The sequence below is a fragment of the Hydractinia symbiolongicarpus genome, chromosome 8 (genome assembly GCF_029227915.1).
Source record: "Hydractinia symbiolongicarpus strain clone_291-10 chromosome 8, HSymV2.1, whole genome shotgun sequence".
In the NCBI taxonomy this organism is placed as follows: Eukaryota; Metazoa; Cnidaria; class Hydrozoa; order Anthoathecata; family Hydractiniidae; genus Hydractinia; species Hydractinia symbiolongicarpus.
Window position 1 is genome coordinate 17,976,792 of NC_079882.1, and position 22,688 is coordinate 17,999,479.

At 35.0% G+C, this 22,688-nt stretch overlaps 2 protein-coding genes across 2 annotated transcripts; one reads left to right on the forward strand and one right to left on the reverse strand.

The window, feature by feature from the left end:
- Positions 1–819: 819 nt before the first annotated feature.
- On the reverse strand, positions 820–1,839 carry LOC130653802 (tigger transposable element-derived protein 4-like). The gene has a single exon (XM_057456312.1). The coding sequence runs from the start codon at positions 1,837–1,839 to the stop codon at positions 820–822; it is 1,020 nt and encodes a 339-aa protein (XP_057312295.1).
- Positions 1,840–15,890: 14,051 nt separating this feature from the next.
- On the forward strand, positions 15,891–17,477 carry LOC130653803 (uncharacterized). The gene is made up of 2 exons (XM_057456313.1): positions 15,891–15,957; positions 16,870–17,477. Exons 1-2 carry the CDS (start codon positions 15,891–15,893, stop codon positions 17,475–17,477), a joined length of 675 nt encoding a protein of 224 aa, XP_057312296.1.
- Positions 17,478–22,688: the final 5,211 nt, after the last annotated feature.

The following is a 22,688-nucleotide window of genomic DNA, read 5'->3' on the forward strand; positions in this document are numbered from 1 at the left end:
GCAACCCTACCAATGCGCAAACGTGCCGTGCATGATAACAATGCAGTGTTTTCGAGTTTAAGAATCGAATAATATTTTAAACGGTAACGTAACAGATGTAAACATTGATTTAAAAACCAGTAACAACGGAAAAATTACTTTTTATAGTTTATAAAATTCTTATCTAGGATATACACCGTGTATTTTATAAGAATTGTGTTATTCCGTTTTAGCCTTATGCTCTTAACTTTCGTGACAAATACTATTTTTATTGTTCTTAATATATTTTTAGCAAGGCTATGGCTTCAATATATATATATAATGACTTAATATAATAAAGCTCGCTATAAGTTGCTATAGGTAAAATTCTGCTACATGTAACGGTCCATTGCTTTGGAGAGAAAAACGTTCAGTTTGTGAGATATATACGCAATAAAAAAGGAAAATTTATTAAATTTGTGCATTATACAAATTTTTATATTAGAACAAACAATCGAGTTTAGACATATTCTTAGGATACAGTTGACTCTCTCTATCTCGAACTCGCAAGGGACCAGAAAATTTGTTCGAGATAGAGAAAGTTCGAGATAGAGAAAAATTGACAAAAATTGGATTTTTTCGTAAAAAACGTATTTTTAACCTTCAGTGTATCGGGAGTTGATAGAGGTCAATGAGAGATGTTAAAATGTTAATATTCAATGCACAAGACTTCTTTTAAAATAAATACATAAAATAAATTTACAGCTTCATTTAAAGAAATCGGTTATGTCTTTTTGTTTAAGTGATGCCACTCTGACTTCATTATACATTTTTTCGAATTTGGAGATAAGCATTTGCATTTCATTGCCTTTTTCGGCAACACATTGCTAGATCTTTCAAAAGATCAATACTACACTCGACTTTTGATCTTGATGGTTTTTCGACAACTATATCAAATGAATCATCCTCCATGTCACTGCCATCGTCTTCAGCTTCGTCGTCCTGAGATTTCCGAAATTCATCAATGATATCCTCATTAGAGATTTGAGGGGCGGTTGCGATAACCTCATCATCCAAGGTCACAAGATCATTAGCACTGAGATCATTTGGTACCAATGATGGATCAGCCTCTCTTAAATCATCCAAACTTTCTTGAAGATCTTTAAATGGGTCATCCGAATCAGCAATAGCATCCTGTTGTCCTGTAGAAGAGATTCCAGATTTCTTAAAACAATTGATGATGGTTTGTTTAGTTACAGCCTCCCAAGGATCAGCCAGTATCTTCATTCCGCTTAAAATTGAAATCTTTGGCAAAGGTTTGTTGTTCTCCAAAGCACTGCACAGCAAACGTACAACTCTCCTTCGGTAATGCGCTTTTAGACTTCGTACGACACCTTGGTCCATCGGTTGCAACACAGACGTTGTGTTAGGGGGCAAAAAAACGAGATGAATGTTTGTTAAGTTCGAGATCGATGGGTGTGCTGGACAGTTGTCGATTATAAGAACGATTTTTCTCCCGTCTACACGAAACTTTTGGTCCAGTTTCCGGACCCAGTTTTCAAATATTTCACTATCCATCCAACTTTTCTTTTGTGATGTGTATTGGCAAGGGAGATGTTTGATGTTATTAAAGCAGCGAGGTCTTTTTGATTTGCCAATGACGAACATTGGCAACTTTTCTCCAGTAGCACTTGCTGCGGCCATTCCAGTGAATCTCAACTTGCTCTTCTTCCCCCCAGAACACTTTTCTCCTTTGAGGTGGTATGTTTTCTCGGGAAGACATTGGTAAAACAAACCAAATTCGTCTGCGTTGAAAGTGTCCTCCAATTTGTAATTCGACAGAATGGTTGGGAGCGTGGTTTCGTTCCAGGAGCTTGTCATTTGATTTGTAACTGACTTACATTCACCACCGATAACTTTCAAGGAAATGCTGTGCCTGAAAAAGTAAATAAATAAAAATGTTTCGTGTAAACCAGCCCTTAATATTAATCGAACATAACACAATCGAACATAAATTTTAAGATTGGTTCGATTCGATTCTTATCTGTTTACAAATTATATTGTTGAACACGTGGAGTGTAGTAGAATCTGTAATGAACAATATGGCTATAAATTTACTGGGACAAGAAATTGAATTAACTGAAAATATGCCACTCGTCGTTTTGTCTTCCACTGACATTACATCTTACATAAAAGGGTACCATGTTTACAAAAGTTTATGGACACCAGTCCAACAAGAAAAACTACAAGGAGAAATGGAACCTCACAACCCTGTCGACAAATACGCTGTAGCCGTTGAAAAAGATGGGAAAATAGTCGGACATTTGCCGTTAGGAGAAAATGGAAAGTTTGCTAAAACCATATTTTATTTTCCTTCGTGCTGATCAATTTGGGAGATGTGATATAACTGTTACTGGAAAGGCAGTTAATCTTGGAGATGGTGATGGAATGCAGGTCCCCTGTGTTCTAAGCTTATCCGGGCAAAAGTCAATGGTAGAGATTTTGAAAAAACAGAAGCTGTAATTTTAGTGTTTGATATGTAATCACGTTGTTTTTATACACGAAATGAAAATTATAACTATGTTATTTACCTTTTTTTCCATTTGTCCAGCCAACCATCGGAAGCCTTGAAACTTGAACAATCAAAGTTTTTAGCAAAACTGAGTGCCTTTTCTTTTATCAAATTGCCATCGATCGGAATGTTTTGGCTTCTTTGAACAGTAAACCATTTGAAAACAGCCTTGTCTATCTGCTCATAATCACAGCCTCGAACCTTTTTCGAACCAGACGCGGTTTTTTGTTCTTCCAAGCTTTGTAGGATCTTATGTTTTTTTTTCATCCAAGTTGAAATTGTATTTTTGGGGATCCCGTATTTTTCTGCTGCCTCCTTGTTTGACATTCCTTTCTCGATTTCCCGAATTATTTGACATTTTTGAATTAAAGAAACGTTATTGAGTTTTCTTTTTAAAGCCGACATCTTCACCTCAAGAAGGTTTCTGGTTCAAAACACTGTAAACAATGCTTTGTGAGTGACTTTAGAATTCGAACGTCAAACATTTTCGTTCGAAAATGGAACATTTTAATTCGATTTTTAGTGTAAATAGGTTCTTAAATCCGGAAAAGTTCGAGATAGAGAGAGAAACAGTCAGACGGGACCGAGATTTTGGTTCGAGATAGAGAGGTATTCGAGATAGAGAGGTTCGAGATAAAGAGAGGAAAATAGCTTAGAGCCTACACAAATGTCCAAGGGACCGAGACTTTGGTTCGAGATAGAGAGATGTTCGAGATAGAGGGTAGTCGAGATAGAGAGAGTCAACTGTATTCTGACCCATTGATTAAAGTATATAAATTCTTACAAAAAAGTTCTCAACTTTCTTGACAAATACTATTCTTGTTATTCTTAGTTATATTCTTAGCATGTCTATGTCCTGAAAATATATAAAGCCTTAATAAAATAAAGCTTGCTATAAGTTGCTATAGCTATTGGCAAATTCTGTTATTTTAGAACAAACAATCGAGGTTGGACATATTCTTAAGATATCCCTAACTGACCCTGTGTATATTCTTACAAAAAAATATGTTCAGGCTTAAAACACAACATATTTAACTTCATATTTAAGGGAAAGTTTAGCTGGAAGCGTGTAAACGGCCTAAAAACGTTATTCACCTAAATTACATTTCTCCATCAGATAATCTAAACAACACACCTGGTTTTCTTTCGCTTTCTAAGTAGGATGCTAGCTAGCGTTCTCTGGATAAAAGTACAAACAGTTTTTTACTTCGACTACTAAACTTCGTTTCATCGCAAAGAAAACAAATTGAAAATGTATAGCTAGCTACAATTTTCTGATACATTTCCAATCAATTCTCTTTTTGGCGGTATATCATCGTGTGTTTTTCTTCTTTATAACAAATATTTCTGACCACAACATAAACTTTTTTTATTCTCGCTTGAGAAGAACTGTCGCTCTACAACATTTGAGATTCGAATTACATTCATATTCGAATGCAATACAACCTCGGTTCCAGAACACAAAAATGGAAAATATAGAAAAAACAAATAAGCTTTAATCTAACCTCATGATGAGTAAACATTGTTTGAATAAACTTTTTCAGGATTACTTTGGAAAAGAGACCACCTTCTTCGCTTCGGTTTCCTTTTTTTAGTTGATAAGCAACTTGTTTCCGGGAGATACGGCGCGCATATGGTAAACCGGGGGTAAAATCAAATTATTATAATTATAACGACTCCGTGGGGCTTTTAAAATAAAAACAAAACAAATAAAAACGTTTAAAATAAAATAAAAATAGTTTTAATAAAATAAAGTTTTCAGTAAAATAGAGTTTTATTTTTTAAGGTAAGAAGAAAGAAGAAAAACTATTTAAAGGAAAGTTTAGCTGGAAGTGTGTAAACGGCTTAAAAACGTCGCTCTACAACAATAGTTTTGTGTTTTACATTTTAGATTCTTATAAAAATTGTGTCTAAAGAAAACGCGTAAGCTCAAGACGCAACAAGAAAATAAAAATTTAAAGGAAAAGCTGAGCTCTGAAAGTTAAAACGGTTAAAAAATCGTTACACACCTAAACTTATCTCTTTACCAGATAAACTAAACAACACACCTGTTTTCTTTCGCTTTCTCAGTAGTAGCTAACGTTCTCTGGATAAAAGTCCAATCAGTTTTTTACTTAGATTACTAAACTTCGCTTCATCCCGAAGAAAAAAAATTGAAAATGTATAGCTAGCTACAATTGTCTAATACATTTCCAATCAGTTCTCTTTTTGACGTTATATCATCGTACGTTTTTCTTCTTTATAACAAATATTTCTGGCGACAACATAAACTAGCTCGACACAACAGTCGCTCTACAACAACAGTTTTGTTCTTTACATCTTAGATTCGAATTATCATTCGAATTCGATAGTTTTTTTTAAAAAAAAAGAAAGCAACCTCGGTACCAGAACACCAAAATGACAGAAGAAACAAATAAACTTTTTTTATTCTCGCTCGACATCAACAGTCGCTCTACAACAACAGTTTTGTTCTTTACATCTTAGATTCGAATTATCATTCGAATTCGATAGTTTTTTTAAAAAAAAAGAAAGCAACCTCGGTACCAGAACACCAAAATGATAGAAGAAACAAATAAACTTTTTTTTATTCTCGCTCGACATCAACAGTCGCTCTACAACAACAGTTTTGTTCTTTACATCTTAGATTCGAATTATCATTCGAATTCGATAGTTTTTTTTTAAAAAAAAGAAAGCAACCTCGGTACCAGAACACCAAAATGATAGAAGAAGCAAATAAGCTTTGTTCTAACGTCATGATGAGTAAACATTGCTTGAAATAACTTTTTTCAGGATTACTTTGAAAAAGAGACAACTTTCTTCGCTGCGCTTTTCCTTTTTCAGTTGATAAACTTTGTTTCCGTGAGATACGACGCGCACATGGTAAACCGTTGGTAAAATTAAATTATATTCTATCTATAACGCCCAGTGGGGCTTTACAACAAAAAAACAAATAAAAACATTTAAAAATAAAATAAAAATTAGCTTTAATAAAATAAGGAAAAAGAGTTTTATTTTTTAAAGAAATAAGAAAAGAGAATTAAATACTTATATATTAACCCTCTGATTAGCGTTTTTTTAACATAGTAAGTTTTAGCGTAACGCCACGTCGTAAGAAAGTGACCCGTGATTTGTGTGACATGGCCTCACCGTGCGCACACACACACACAAGGCGTATTAATATATAGACTAGTCGATAAAGCCCGTGGAAAAATCCACTGAGGCAGAATAAAAATTTTGATGACGTCAGCAACCCATCCACAAAAAAAAATCAGAACTGTGTTTCCACGTTGCCTCTATTGTGTAGAGCTTAAACTGCTGATCAAGAAAATGTATATGATCATGTGCTTTTGATGAGCGGTTAATGAGATATAAGGGTTTTAAAATTTTGCTGACGTCAGCAATGGCCAGTCAAACCCCCAAAACTTTTTTTTAGAAATTTGTATACCTGTTGCCTTCATCGTATAGATCTTGAAACGCTGATCAAGAAAATGTATAGTATCCTATGTTTTTGACAAACGCCTAAGGAGATTTAAGGGCTTTAAAATTTTGCTGACGTCAGCAAAGTCCCTACCAAAAGTTCAAAAAAAAATTTCTTCACAAATTCGTACACCCGTTGCATTCATCATATAGATCTTGAAATGCTGATCAAGAAAATGTATAGGAACGTGCACTTTTGACAAACGGTTGCAGAAATATTGGGATTTGAAGGTTTTGTGATGACGTCATCAACCCGTCCATTCCGAAACGGATTCGGGGATCCAGGTTTGGGAAACTTACCCAAATTGGTCCCAGGTGGTCCCTAGTTACCCACGCAGTGAAAAATCATTGACGTCACCACCTCGTTTTCAGGTTATTTGGCCTCAAAGTTTTAAGTGCACTGTAACGGCTTCATTAATTTAATATAGGATATTGACGTTAAAGTGGTGTTATTGACGTCGCGCCGTACCGTCAGAAAATTTAGCATATTAGACATGCATTTTTCGGTTACTTCAAAGAAAATTTCGGTAAGATTAAAGGAAAATGAACATATCCACTTTGTCTGTTACAGACACACGGAACTGGCGTATTATTATATAGATTAATAAAGCCATTACAGTGCACTTAAAAATTTGAGGCCAAATAACTTGGAAACGAGGTGGTGACGTCAATAATGTTTCACCGCATGGGTAACCAGGGACGAACTGGGACCAATTTGGATAAGTTTCCCAAACCTGGGTTCCCAAATCTGTTTTGGAATAGACGAGTTGATGACGTCAGAAAGCTCCAAACCCTAATAGCTATCTCTGCAACTGTTTGTCAAAAATACATGATCCTATAAATTTTCTTGACCAGCGTTTCAAGATCTATATGATAAAGGCAACGGGCATAAAAATAAAAATAAAAATTGTGTTTCGACAGGACTTTGATGACATCAGCAAAATTTTTAAACCCCTATATCTTAAGCATTCGCCAAAAGCAGACATTATACATTATTTTGACCAGCGTTCCAACAGCCACTAATTACAGGCAACGAATAAAACAACCTATTTTTCCATTGCTATTTTGCCAAAGTGGATTTTTCCACGGCATGAAAGTGGATGTGTTCATTTTGCTTTGATGTCGCCGAAAAATGCATGTCTAATAAGCTAAATTTTGTGACTGTGATATTGTTTAATGGAGATCTACGATGGAGATCATTGGCTATACTTTACTTGTACAGAATATTTGATGTTAGAATATATAGAGACGAAAACGATAATCAAAACAATCATCATCACTTTATGTCGTAACATCTTCCCCTGAGACAATAAAGGAACCAAAACAAAGAATCTGGTGTTAGCATTGTATCTTGCCAAACTGTCTATCTATAAGTATCTACAAGTATCTGTTTAGCTATGTTAATATTTTCTCGAATGTTCGAGTGGGCGTCGGGTGCGTCGTGGGTAAGTATTGCGCGGTGGTGATAGTGCTGCGGTTGCTTCTTGTTCTTGTGACGGTGTGTGTTGGTGGTAAGTTCTGAGAGTTTTCAACTTCAGGGTTTAGGCGGATCACTCCTTGGGTTCCTACATCATCCTCCTCCTCAATGTCTGTTTTTAAGTGTTTCTCCAGTGCTGTCTCTGATAGTTTTTTAGAATGGGTTATATTGCGATTATTGAAATTTTGCTGACGTCAACAATAACCTGTGAAAACCCCAAATTTTTTTTTATATAAATTTGTTTATCTGTTGCCTTCATTGCATAGATATTAAAACGCTGATCAAGAAAATGTATAGGATGGTTTACTTTTGACAAACGGTTGCAGAGATATTAGGATTTGAAGGTTTTATGATGACGTCATTAACCCGCCCATTTCGAAACGGATTCGGGGACCCAGGTTTGGGAAACTTACCCAAATTGGTCCTAGGTGGTCCTTAGTTACCCACATGGTCAAAAATCATTGACGTCACCACCTCGTTTCGAAGTTATTTGCCTCAAAGTTTTAGGTGCACTGTAATGGTTTCATTAATTTAATATAGGATATTGACGTTAAAAAAGTGTTCTTGACGTCGCGCCTTAACATCAGAATATTTGCCATATTAAATATGCATTCTTCGGCAACATTAAAGAAAAAACAACACATTTTTTTTTGCCTGTCACAGAGACAGGGAATTGGAGATCTTTGATCGATCATGACTAGGGCTTATTTGCTATCTGGTAGTGGTCCAAGATACTCAGTGTTGATTGTTTGCCATACATGGTCTGGAATCTCAGTTGGTTGTAAAGGTGTTTTACTGTTTGTCTTTACTGTTGCTTGACACGGTATACAGTTTTTGATTTCTTCCTCTATTAGTTTGTCCATACCTATGAAGCATTTTTTGCTTCGCAAAAGTACTTTTGTTTTAGCAACTCCTTGATGTCCGATATGACCAACTTTTACCGATATTCGATGGTAAATTCTAGGTAGTATAAAGCGTTTATCTTTTAGGATGATGTTGTTCTCTTCGTTTACGGTAAGTGTATCTTTAAATTTTCTGTAATGCTTTAACATTTTTGTTTTTTCTGAGTATGGTAATTGATCTAACCTGTGCCAGGTGTTCAATATGGTTATGTCGATGAGTTTTTGTAAGAACGGGTCAATTTGTGTAGCAAGCTTTATATCGTCTAATGTTAATGCTCTGAGGCTTGCGTAGGCGGATACGAAGTTGACGTGATTTTCAATGTATTTTACGTTTTTGACATTTGAAGTTGGGTGTCGGCTTAGGTAATCTGCGACGTTGTCTCCTGATTTTATGTATTCGGTGGTAAAGGTGTATCCTTGTATTCGGAGTAACATCCTTTCTATACGTGGAGGCGGTACTGACTTAGGGTTGTTAAGAATGTTTGTCAAAACTTTATTGTCATTGTAAAGTGCGAAAGGTCTTTCTAATAAGTAAAGATGATTTTTCTAACATGCATATGTTACTGCTAATGTTTCTCTTTTTATTTGGGAATATCTCATTTCTGCTTTGGTTAGCGATCTTGAGGAATAAGCTACAACTTTTATGTCAGCTTTTCCCTTCGTTCTCTGTAACAAAATAACGGAAATGCCTACTGGACTGGTATCACAATAAATCAATGTTTCTCTATTCTCGTCCAAGTAGGAAATGCATGAATCTTCTTACAGTGACGTTTTCAGGGTTTGGAATGCAGTTTCACACTCTGGACTCCATTCCTACTTCGTATCTTTTTGTGTTAGGCATCTAAGTGGGTGAGTGATTGTGCTGTATTGTGGAATGAATCTCTTCAGGTAATTTGTCATTCCAAGGAAACTGCGAAGTGATATCAGATCCTCTGGACGGTTTGCATTCTTTAATGTCTTTTCTGGGCTCGGTTTGATTCCATCAGCTGAGAAGATATAACCAAAATACTCGAGGTTATTTTTATCGAATATACATTTCTTTAAATTTAAGGTTAGTCCCTTTTCAGCTAACCTTTTGAAGACTTTTGCCAATATCTTATCATGGTCTTTTGTTGTCTTAGCGTAGATCAGTATGTCGTCAGCTATATTTGCTGTTCCTTCAATGTCCATAAGGATGGATTGAAGGTCGTGTTGGAGTTCTTCAGTAGCACTGTTTGCTCCAAAAATTAACCTTTTGTATTGCATGATTCTCTTTTCGGTTCTGAAGTCAGTAATATATCTGCATGAGGGATCTAATTCTAGCTGATGAAATGCAGAGTTTAAACCTAACTTTGTAAAATGTTTACTGTCTTTTAGTTTTATCAATAGATCGCCAATAACTGGTGTGTGGTATCGAGTTCTCGTAATCCCCTTGTTTGCTGCACGCATATCTAAACAAATTCTAATGTCACTTTTTTCCATTTGGGACGACAACTATAGGGTTCAACCAAGGTGTAGGTTTCCCTTTCACTTCTTTTAGTATTCCCAGGGATTCAAGTTTATCCACTGTCTGTTTGACTTTTTGTCTAAGAGCAAACGGAATTCTGCGTTCTGGTTGAGTGACTGGGGTACTTTTTCATCTATATGTAACTTTACTTGATAATCTGTAAACTTGCCTATATTTTCTTCAAAGATTTTTTTTTTTTATAACTATCGATTAGCGGCTTTAATATAAGGGGCTGTGCGTTTATCTTTTCAGCACTATTCTGGTTTATACTGGGTACTTTATTCTCCTGCTCGGGTCCTTTTTTTGTTTTATTTATCTGCTTTTTGAGTATTTTTTGAGTAACGTGTTTGTTGATCTCAGGCGTGTTTAAGCTAAGCAATCTTAAATCAATTGCCGCTGTACTGTTCAGAAGATTTTTATGATTTGTATCGATGACGTAAAACTCTTTTAGTGTTATTGTTTTATCATCTATATTATAATACCCGTATACGTCTGTCCGTCCGTCCGTCTGTCTGTCACGCAAAATGGTAGCTTAGCTGCGTATGTAACGAGACGCACGCAATGCGGTATAAAAAGGACGGGCAAACCCGTGGATTTTTCTACGGGCTAACGACTAGTTTTTAACTAATAATGAAACAACGCTAAGAATTTTTAAGGAGGTTGGTTTTTCTAGACCATACGTATGACTTTTGTTGAAGTTTTTTTAAGCTTCAAACTTCCTTTGCAATTTTTGTTAATTTATCGAATGCTTTTTTATTTAAAATGTTCAAGAATGAGCCTGTATCAATAAGGAATCGCACAGCGGTACTTCCTTCCACTTTAACTTCGGCAAGAAATCTAGTTATAGAATTAACAGGCGCGAGTTCTCTTTTTGTACTTCTCCCATCTCGTGGAGATAGTATTGTAATCATCCAGGTCGAACTTTGGAAAACTCGGTATCGTTAAGGCAACAGCCATAGAAACTATAATGTTCTTCTTTTTTTCGTTTAACTTTATTTAAACAAATTAATCCTTTTTCTCGTCGCCAATGTGATATTCATAAGACACGTGTTTATCGTTTTCGTCTCTATTTATTCTATCATCAAATATTCTGTACAAGTGAAGTATAGGCAATGATCTCCATCGTACATCTCCATCATAGATGTTCTGTATCTCGTAACAGTGACGTTACAGCGCGACCTCAATCACACTATTTTAGTATCAATATCTGATATTAAATTAATGAAGCCATTACAGTGCACCTAAAATTTTAAGGGCAAATAACTTGGAAACGAGGTGGTCACATCAATGATTTTTTATCGCGTGGACCAATAGGGACCACCCAGGACCAATTTGGGTAAGTTTCCCAAACCTGGGTCCCCAAATCCGTTTCGGATTGGACGGGTTCATGACGTCATCTAAAAACATTCAAACCCTACAATCTCTGTAACCGTTTTTCAAAAGCACTTGATCCTATGCGTTTTCTTGATTAGCGCTTCAAGATCTATACGATGAAGGCAAAAGGTATACAAGTTTCTAAAAAAAAGATTTTGGAGTTTTGACGGGCCATTGCTGACGTAAGCAAAATTTTAAAATCCTTATATCTCATTAACCGCTCATCAAAAGCACATGATCATATACATTTTATTGATTAGCGCTTTAAGCTCTACACAATAGATGCAACGAGAAAACAAGGTTCTGAATTATTTTTTTTTTGTGAAGAGGTTGTTGTCGTCATCAAACTTCAAATGACGTTTCTTTTTCACTTTTATCCTGCGTCAGTGATTTTTCATGGGGTTTGTCGACTGGTATATATTTAATATACAAAGCAATGGACGCTACATCGTTCTCAACAATAAATGCCTGGTGAACGGACTGAGAAGAACGCAAAACGAATACTAAAAAGAAAGACCCTACTGCCAATAGGCAGTGTCTTTAAACATTCAACAATTTTTTTAAATAAATTATGTATATATGTGTGGTGTATATTCGGGAAAAAATTGTTTGTTTTAAATTCTTCTAGACTTTATTATATATTTTTATAGTCTTAGAATCTTAGTTTCGGTCTTATTGGTTAATGATTCACATTCGGCATATGAAGTGGTTCCTTAATCGTTGCTGGTGTCAGTGTTGTCGTATTCACTTTGATCGACTAGCTCATGGTTTATCAATTCTTCATCTGGTATAAGCACAAAGATTGTTGTTGAAATATTTAGGTTTTTGTAAGCTATTGTTATTTCAATTTTTCGTGATGGGATTGTCATATCTTTCCCTGATTATATGTATTTTCAATGTAGCGTAGAAACAGCAGATTTGATAGTCAAAGCAGCGTTGTGTTTGCACAACTTTCTTTGTCAAACAAACAGCGCTGGTTACTGTCCTACTGGTTTTGTCGATTCTTATAATGAGACAGGGAAAATAAAGGATGGTGAATGGAGCAGTATTACTTCCATACGTAACGATAGAGGAGCTTTTTAACTGATATTCCTTCATTACGAGGATCTAGGGTATCACAATCAGCAATAGAAGTACGAAATGCTACAAAACCTACGTAAACTTAATGGAAGGCTCGGTACCATGGCAGTGGAACCACGTATGCAGCAGAGGAGACATACTACAGTGACATATTTTCATATTAAAGTTGTCTTTTCTGTTGGAATATTAAATACAACCTATTGCATGCAAAATCTTAAAATTATTATTGCCTTTGTCCTGCGTGGTATTGCTGAAATAAGTTCCCAGGCAAATATTCATTTCGCCATTTTAAAGAAGCTGTGTAAACGACATTTGTCGATTAAAAACTGGACTTCCAGTGTTGATTTCTCCTTGAGGGGATACTTTAGGTGTGGTAGGTGTCTTCGAACAACTCTGTATATACGGTGTTGATGGCTGTATGGTGGGTACAGGTGTGGAAGGTAGAAATCCAGCGGGAGATTCTTCTTGCCGTTGTTCGAGCAAGAATTTAAACATTATGTTGTCAATCTCATGTTTCGCCAATAGCTTCCTGTTACCTGATAGCTTGCTGTTAGAAGCTCCAAGTGCGTCGGATTTGCTGGGTTATATAATATTTTTTCAATTGTCCTCATTAGTTGTTTATCGCAATCATCGTTAGCCTCGCGGGATGATCTTCTGTGAAGAGAATTAATGTTTTACAAAATTATTTTACATCAAAAATAATATTAATACTTAATATAGTTTTGCGCTTTACCTTGACTTCCTCCTATATTTATTTCTGCCTGTAACAGATGAAACATCTAAAGCTGCCAGTGACACGACGGAGGCGCTGTCAGCGATATTATCATCATCGTCGTCATTAAGTTGCTCCATCATCATCTCTTGTTCATCCCTGTTCTCATTTCAAAATTTGTTGAAGTTCTTCGTTCTGAATAATGAGGTTCAAGCCAAGCCAAGTATGGAAACATTTCTGACATCTTCCTTTCCAGCGCCACTTCGCATCGTTTCTTTTACTTCGCGTCGTTCACGACCATACTTATTTCTAAGGTTTCTAAAAGCTACCTCGGCAGTTTTAGCTATAAAAACAAAACAAATGCTCACAGTATGTTAGCTATAAAAATAAGATTTCTCAACTTACCATTCTGTAAATCTAACTCGGTCGCAACATCATTACAAGCTCGGAATCTTTTGTTTTGAATCTTTGTGGTCTTTATCGGATTTATCATACAAAATTGTATATTTCCTGACAACTTCGGTTTTTCATCTGCCATATTTGTTGTTATGAAAAGTTCTGCTATTTTGTTTTTGTTTTTTACCATTTGCTTCCCTTGTACACTTGCATTACCTGCTCACACCATAAAAAATCATGAAGCAAGCGTGAAACAGATGCAGCAATTAAGCAAGAATATCAAAATTTTGTGATATTCTTGCTTCAACGTTGGCTTCATGCTTCACGCTTGCTTCACTTGCCTCAATCATGCTCACAATAACTTGCTTCTGCATCTGCCTCTGCATCAGCATCTCCATCTGCTTCATAGGTGTGACACAGGCTTTACATACTAATTATGTTACATACGCAGCAAGCATAAATTATACAATAATTATTTTAAACATGGCAACTTTTTGCGAATAAATTACTACGAATGCCCCATTTTATCAAAATAAAAAGGGGCAACTCACGGACAGTCCCTAACAGGACAATGTAGTGATCTCACTTTGGGGAAAGAACTTTTCAGGTCGATTTTTTGGCTAAAACGTAGCTTTTAATGGACTGTTCTTAAAAAAGCTGTTAAAATATTATAAACGAAAAGATGACGTCACAGTCTCGATTTCAAGTTTCCTTGCCGGTTCGTTTTGATTGAATTTATTCAAAAATACGGCCACCGGTAACTTTTAACAGCTTTTTTGTTAGTCACCAACATATTAGGTACAAATTGCAACAGATAAAATATTTACAGGTTGCGCGCGCATAGTGAGAACACCGTTTTCCGTCATTTTATCAAATATTTCGTCAAAATCGGGCATTTTCTTTAACATTTGACGACAGTGTCGGGAACACGTCAAGCTTTCCCGTGATGTTAGCAGAAGCGCGAAAATTATAAATGGTAGCTTACGGCGGTAAAATAGAAACAAGCAAACAAAGAACTAAGGGAATATTTAAAGTATAAATAATAAACAAACCAAACAAACAAACAAATATAATTGCTGCATTAACATCTTATTGGGAATAAAGTAATCACTAGAATCTCAAATACACCAATCAAGAAAAAAGCATAGCCCAGGCCTAAGGGGCTATTTATATGGATACGGGGTGGCTCGTCAAACAGAGCTGGCTCACTTGCCAGGCTGACATTTGACTTGTGTTTATACGTAAAAAACTACTTCGGTTAGGCGGCTGGCTCTGAACAATAAAAACTTTCAATAATGTAACAAAAGATTTTAATTAGTTGAGCATAATAACCCTCTTTGTTACTGTTTATATGAGAAAATGTTTATCCCGCCTACCAGGATCCCGCCTCTGAGAAACGAGATCTCGCCTACCAAGCCAGCCCGTTTAACCATATGAACAGATGGGCAAAAATATCAGGAAAATGAGGAACAAGCAAGATCAACGGGGCTCATATAACCAGCCCCTAAGTAAAATTAATTTTAACAAAAATGCACTATTAGAAAAAGTAAAACATATGGAACATGGTTCGTAGATAACTATTTGAAGTAAACAATATTAGCACATGGATAGTTTTATAAGTTTCAGATAAATTTTTCTGAGTTGGCACGAAAGTACGGCATTCTTAACAACACTGTAAACGTACATCGATAATTCACCAACAACTTTGTTAATTCAAGGCCAACACATCGTAAATGCAAAAACTTTGAATCTAAAGAATAATATTTCACGACATTTCATAAACCAAACAACAGCTCTCCTCATTTGTATCCAAACTTGGAAAAAAAAGTTTCTATACAAAAATTTGAAGGTGTCAAGTCTAAATAACTTGCAGTTAAATGACACATACAAAAACATTTTAAAATAATAACATTGCTTAGAAGTTTTTAGACCGGTGGAAAACATGTAAAGTGTTTGTTTTTCAGTATTTTTAACCACTGCTACTTTTTTTTGGTGAATCAGTTTAAAAATTTTGGCGACAATACTTTTAAAAAAGGTTCAAATGTCACAAACCGACAATCTGCATTTTATTGCCTATCGATTTTTTAAATTTCTTCCGCACACCGCCTGGTAAAACGTAAACAAATTAAAACTTGTGTATATATACACATATTATTTTTAATAGTTTTGTTAAATAGCTTGTGTATATATATACTTTACTAGCTAGCTATTTAATTTATTTGACAATAAACTGAAAAAAAATTTAAATACCACTAAGGGATTTACAGACATCCACATACGAAACAAGTTCAAATGACTTTTGGAATAGAACAACACAATTTTTTCTAAAAGCTCTAAAGAACTTTTACCTATAAGGTCCATTATGTGGTGCGTATATCCGCACCCTACTAATGCAACGTACATACTAGAAAGGGTAACACCCTAGAACAATTAATTGGTTTGTAGGGTCAGTACTAATGGACCTTTCTAAAGCTTATGACTGCCTATCACACGATCTCCTGATTGCAAAGCTTGCTGCTTACGGTATCAGCACAAATAGTCTAAAATTACTTTTAAATTATCTCACGTCCCGTAAACAAAGAGTTAACCCTATTCGGTCCGGGGTTTTTCGAACATACTATGACCAGGGGGCGGCCCTCCATAACTTTTTATAGGGTTGTTCAAATTGAATCAAACTTGGCACACTTATAGTACGTCATAAAAGGAACAAAATAACGCCAAAAAAAATTTGCTTGCGTCAGCACATTTTCTGTGACGTCATCAAAAGCTTGAAAATTGTTAAAAATGTCACTATCTGCTTAAAATATAATTACTTTTGTTCTAGAGCGAATTTTTACATTCTGTTTGAAGTTTCTGAAAGCTAAATAAAATTTATTTAACATATTTTCCGGTTTTTACATGGATCGGATGAAAAATTGCCAAAAATTGCCCGAAAATCCGTTTTTTCCGATTTTCGGGTAAAATCCGACAAAATCGGGAAATTGGATTAGTCACGTGCTCAAATTATTCAAAATGGTTCTTCTTGATAAAACAAAGTTGTGTTGCAAGTTTCAAGTTCAAAGGATAATCCTAACAGGAGTTATTATATTTTCCCCATTATAAGGATTTCATAGAGATTTTTAGGGGTAGTTTTGAGTAATGGCCAATATCAAAGCCTCTGAAAGGTATGGGACCTAAAAAATTAGCATGCAGGTGTCTAATAGATAAATGTTGAAACTCAGTAAGTATCATAGCCATATAACAAAGCAATCAGGAGTTATTAAAAAAAAACCGTCAGGGGGGCGGAATCCGCCCCCCCCCCCGGACCGAATAGGGTTAAAATAGGCTCATCATTTAGTGAATGGCTTGAGATTATTTGTGGTGTTCCCCAAGGTTCCATTTTAGGACCACTCCTATTTAACATCTTTATTAATGACTTGTTTTTTGTTATTGTAGAATCAGAGGTATGTAATTTTGCCGACGACAATACATTGTATGCATGTGGTTTGAAGTTGGCTACTGTACTAAATTCATTAACTGTTGATACACAAAATATGCTACATTGGTTTAAAATCAACTCACTAAAAGCCAACCCAACCAAATTTCAATTTATAATACTAGGTAAAAAAACAAGAGATAAAATCACTCTACCACTTGAATCAGTTACTTTAAATGAGTCTGACCACGTTACACTCCTAGGTATTCAAATTGACAATAAATTAAACTTCAATCAACATATAAACAACTTGTACTCGAAGGCAAATTTTAAACTTCATGCATTACGAAGACTACGACCTTATTTATCGCAACCCAAAGCAAAAATACTCAGCTCAAGCTTTATACAGAGTCAATTTAACTATGCACCCCTTATTTGGATGTTCTGCAGTAAAACTGCATATAGTAAAATAGAGCGAGTACATTATAAAACATTGAGGGTTGTATACGATATAGTGAAAGCTGACTATATTGACATTTTAGAAAAATACAAGGACAAATCCATCCACCAACGCCACTTAAAAACTTTAGCAATAGAGGTGTTTAAAAGCATTGAATCTGAACCCTGAATTCATGTGGTGCTTATTTAGTTTTAACACATACCAATGTGAGCATAACCTCCGGAGAGGCCCTTCTTTGACTTTACCTAAAGCTAAAACCACTACCTATGGTACAAATTCCATCTTGTCACAAAGTTGTTGGATATGGAATAATCTTCCCCGTGAAATTAAAAATAGTTCAACCATTGAAGAGTTTACGGTTAAATTAGCCTGCCAGGATTCTATTTTATGTAATTGTAAAATATGTAAAAAAAATTGATGAAAAAAAAAGTGTAAAATATGAATTGTAAACTTTAATTTATCTTTGCCCAGAATGTTATTTTTCATTATTATTATTATTATTATTATTATTATTATTATTATTATTATTATTATTATTTGTTACGTTAGTTGGTTTTTATTAGCGAAAGCTATCTTGTAAATTTGACCAACGTTAAATAAAGAAACATACATACATACATACATACATAACAAGCTAGAACAACCTGGAACAATCTGGAACAACTTAAGAACAAGCTAGAACAACCTAAGAACAAACTGGAACAAACTGGAATAAACCAAGGACAAGCGAGACCCATCTGAAAACATGCTAAAAGATCATGCTGATAGAGTTAAATTCGGGTAATTCCCTTTGCGTGTTTGTGAGCAATTGAGGTTATAAGCGTGTACAAAAAAAATTCAAGCCTAAGAAGCGCCGTGATTGTAACATCTGCTGAATGAATAACGAAAAGATACGTCAGTTGGACCGTCGAGGTAGACAACAAAGTTAATTATCTAGCTTTAAAGTTTGGCTCCTTACATAGCTCTTCGACAAAAAATTTAAACGCGATCTCTTATGTTTCGAGGAACCAGAAGGCAGCGATTAATAGCCTGGAATGACAGGGTCACTAATGACGAGGAATAGTCGTAATAGCAACGTGGCCAGAGATTCGCTTTTGGTTGATGATACGTGCTTCAAATTTTCATCATCAAAAGACGCCATTTAACTAAAACTGTTTTAAAAACCTTCTTGGATGCTTGGTAATGAACCGGGTATCGCTACAAAATAAGTGACCTGGTTTCCATTCATTGTTGTTGTTTTTAAACGACTGGCGTTTTTAAAGGTTTTTTTACCCAAAGACCAGGAGGTATAACCACCAGTTTCACAGAACAATGAGAGAGCTGACAGTAAACGAAGAGAACAACCGGAAAACCGGCAGCGAATGAAATTAGAATTCTGTGCGGAATAGCGTAAACGCTCTGTGTTCTGAAAACTGATTTGAATGAAGAAAAAATGTAATATTTTTCCTTCTTTCCATGTATTTCAAACATTTCGAATGTGGCGAGACAGAAAGAAGTCGATTTCCTTGATTCAACGAACTGTATCGTCGTAAGACCGGGGGTTCACATAAAATGGTAAAATTCAATATATTATAGAAATGCAATAACTACAACCATCCACATAATCTTTGAGACAAACTAGAAATTCTAACAAAAAACCAGAAATGGCCGTTTACTCAAATGTCCATTTTTCCAACTGAGACGGTTTAAACATGTAGAAAGCTATAATTAGCCTATAGCAGCACTGTAAGGCTTCGTTCTAGTGAACTTTTCGGTTTCACTAGTTGAATTCAGAATTTCCTAAGATTGTAGATATTGTTCTAGCTAAATGCTGATATTGGACGCACTTTAGGGGTAAAAATACCGGGACGGTTAATGCTGTTGTTGTACTAAACTAAGGGAATCCCCATAACTTGGCGAGCGGGAAGCATGGCGGAAATATTGGAAGATGCTTTATCCAAAATGCCATTCCGTGGTTGAAAATTTTAAAATTAACTCTTATTTAAAATACTTCGGCATTAAATATGGCTTCCTTTAGACGCACTTATTACCCAGATCCCGATTTACCAAGATTTTATTGGTAGTTGAGCAGCAGCGTCATTAAACTGCTCTTGCTCCATTGGTAATGACAGATGGATCGTATTCAGGGAACTCTTCAACCACAGACGTCGCATGATTTTCTTCTTTTAGAGAGACAAATGTTGATTATGGATGAGAACTTTTTTCTTTAGCAGCCAAACCGACTCTTCCCGAAAACGCCGATTTTTTTGGTTTTGGTTTTGGGAGAGGTTGGAATTTTTTACTTAAATATGTTGATCCTATAACTTTTGGTCTTTCCACAACCAAATTGTCACCCAAACAAACCGTGTAGTTATCAGCCGGGACAGAACTTCGTACCAAAAAGGTTTTTTCCAACAATCACAAAAGGAGTTCAGGACCAAAGGATTTGTTGGGATGACTCCTTATTCTTGATATCTTCGAAGAGAATCTTGTGATTTTTTAAATTAATACCTAAAAAATTAAGTTGGTAACACACACAAAGATTTTCTTTTTTAAAGAAGACTAATGCTTTTTTTTTTTGGTCAAACGATCAATCTTTTTTATTCTTTATAATATCCAAGAATAATAAAAAAAAACTTTGACAATTTACCATCTAGATTTTCATTATTCGTTTTATTTATTTCGATTATTGAACAATGATTACAGTTCGAAAGGTTTTATTATTTTAGTTGAAAACTTCAACGGTATACAAAACCTCAAAAACACGTGCGTGTGCCTCCAGGCTTTTTCCACGAATTCCTGCTAAATGCGCACCCAATGCATTTTCGGTATACGCAACAACACGTCATACTTGAATGATGATTATTTATTCTAATAATAATTTAAATTTAAAACCACGGAATCGCATTTTGGATAAAGCATCTTCCGCAAATATTCTTGTTAGAAACCCAGTTTTATTTACAGAGATAAGATGTATATTGTTCCACTCTGAAGCACTTTCGGCTTTAATTGAGAAGGTTCCATAGATGATTGTGTTGGTTCTGCTAACAGACAGGTTAAGTTTCGGGTGTTATGTGAATGATTGTTACCCACGGGTGCGAAGAAGTCATGAAATATGTTAGGTAGAGAGTTGCGACGTTGGTCAAAAGCCAGGAGACAATTAATCAGAGAAATATAATCATTCAATTTTAGTACACCAGCTTGCTTATAAAGAGGGTTGTATATATCTCTGTTAATGCAAGATACGCAGGACCTTATTCTGCAGAGAAACTATTTTAGCTTTGTTTATGGTGTTAATTTGGCCACAGATCTGGCATCCATAAGTTGTATGTGGATTAAATAGGGCATAGTAGATACTTATGAGGGTTGGGTATGGTACATAGTATCTCACCTTTGCAAGAATGCCTGAGGCTCTAGTCAATTTGTTTAGCAGTATATTTGTATGTTTATCCCATGACAGGTGTTCGTCAATGAGTAAACCAAGATAATTCACACAGTTGGTTAAAAAAGTTTTTGACCACTAAGCCTGAAGTTCAAATTTTTCAGCACAGTTTTATATTTAGATCTGAATGATATAACTTCTGTTTTATTAGCATTCAGTGAATTTTTGTTTACTCTTAGCCAAACGCTAAGAAGCTTAAGATCATAGTTGCAGTGACTGTTAATTTTTTTAAGAGATGGTGAACTATATAATAAACTAGTGTCATCTGCAAAATGATATACAGTGGAGAAATTGATGGCATTCTGAAGGTCATTGATGTAGATTAAGAACAGCAGTGGGCTAAAACAGAGCCTTGTGGAACTCCATGCTCAACTGAAATATATTCAGAGCTTGCATTGAAACACTCTAAAGTCTGTGAGATAGATAGGCGTGAAAGAATTTATTAGTTCTACCCCGAAACCCATAGTGTTCCAACTTTCTTAACAAGATCTTATGTTCTACAGTATCAAAAGCCTTCTGAAAGTCTAAAAAGATACCACAGGAATATTCATTTTTGTTGATGGCATTTCGTATTTCTTCAGTTATTTGTATAAGTGAATGATTAGTGTTGTGTTTTTCCTAAAGCCAAACTGCAGGTTATATAGACGTTGAACTGGGATAAAAAGTTAAACATCCTAGTATAGACAGTCTTCTCAAAAATTTTACTTCTGTTAGATAGTAATGAAATAGGCCTATAGTTTTGAAAAATAACTTTAGAACCCTTTTTATGTATTGGAATGATATCAGCCATTTTTAATGAAGTTGGAAATGATAAGCAAACTCATTTCTGGTGCAAGTGTTTTCAGTATAGGGGTGGGGATACTATTTGGGTCGCAGGTCTTTTTAATGTATAAAGAATGAATAAGATTATAGACTTTGAGAGAAGTAGTTGGTGCAAAGTAAAATGAATTAGGGTAGACATTAGTTAAACAGCCAATAAAATGCTTGTCTATTTTAACTATTTTCTGTTCTATGTTCTGCTTGTTCTAGGGTGTTACCCTTTTTAGTATGTACGACTAATGCAAGAGAATACTAGCTAAACTGCTTTTCTAATTAAGCTACTCTTTTGTACAGAGGCACGGTTTGCACCCACAAATATTTAGCTAGCTAATCTGTAGTGATCTAAGACCTACATAAAGTTTGTATTTTTTGACTGACTTTTTTATTACTGCTTATATTACTGTTTATATTTATATATATGCTATTTATAAGAATATTTAACTATAGCTAGCAGCTGTCAAACCATGATGGTAAGAATCCAAAGTCTAGCCAGACAAACACTTCTGGAGTTCTTAGTAAAATATAGATAAAGCTATAATTTTACCTATAGCTAGCTAGTTGGAAAAGTTCAAATATATAGAATAAAAAATGTGTGAAACCTTGTTTTCTCTGTGTAATCACAAATACCTTTCAAACATTTCTGTCAACGCAAAAAGATGGCTGCCTTCCTGCATTCTTCTCCCAACTTTAAAAAGTGTTGGCGTATCAGCGATGCAGCCGAGGTTCAGGTTAGTTTAGCTATGAGTACCACCGCTACTACGTTTGCCTTGCTTAGAAGGTTAGAAGGTTTTGAAATTTACTGTTACTGTACTGATAAATTTTGCTACTTTAGGTATGAATATGTGATTTTTGTGAACATTTTTATGACTAATATATTTATCTAAAATGTTAATGAAAAAAAAAAAAAAAAAAAAAAAAAAAAAAAATAATGTCATCAGAATATGAATCAGTTTCATTGATTTTTATTTAAAATGTTACACCTGTCTTGAAGCAACATGCTGAAATTGTCATTTTTTGCACGTCTTATTTTTTTAACTTTTTTGAACATTTTAAGCCCCACTATTTTTTTTTGTTGAAACTAAGTTTATGCTTTGAGTGAACAGTAAAAATAAGTTCAGTCAATAAAGGTAATATTTCTA

Excerpts from the sequence above, each read along its gene's own strand:
- LOC130653802 (XM_057456312.1), bottom strand. The coding sequence starts at position 1,839 with ATGACAAGCTCCTGGAACGAAACCACGCTCCCAACCATTCTGTCGAAT.
- LOC130653803 (XM_057456313.1), top strand. The coding sequence starts at position 15,891 with ATGGACCTTTCTAAAGCTTATGACTGCCTATCACACGATCTCCTGATT. Across the intron at positions 15,958-16,869 it reads TGCAAAGCTTGCTGCTTACG|AATCAGAGGTATGTAATTTT; the intron begins GTATCAGCACAA and ends TTGTTATTGTAG.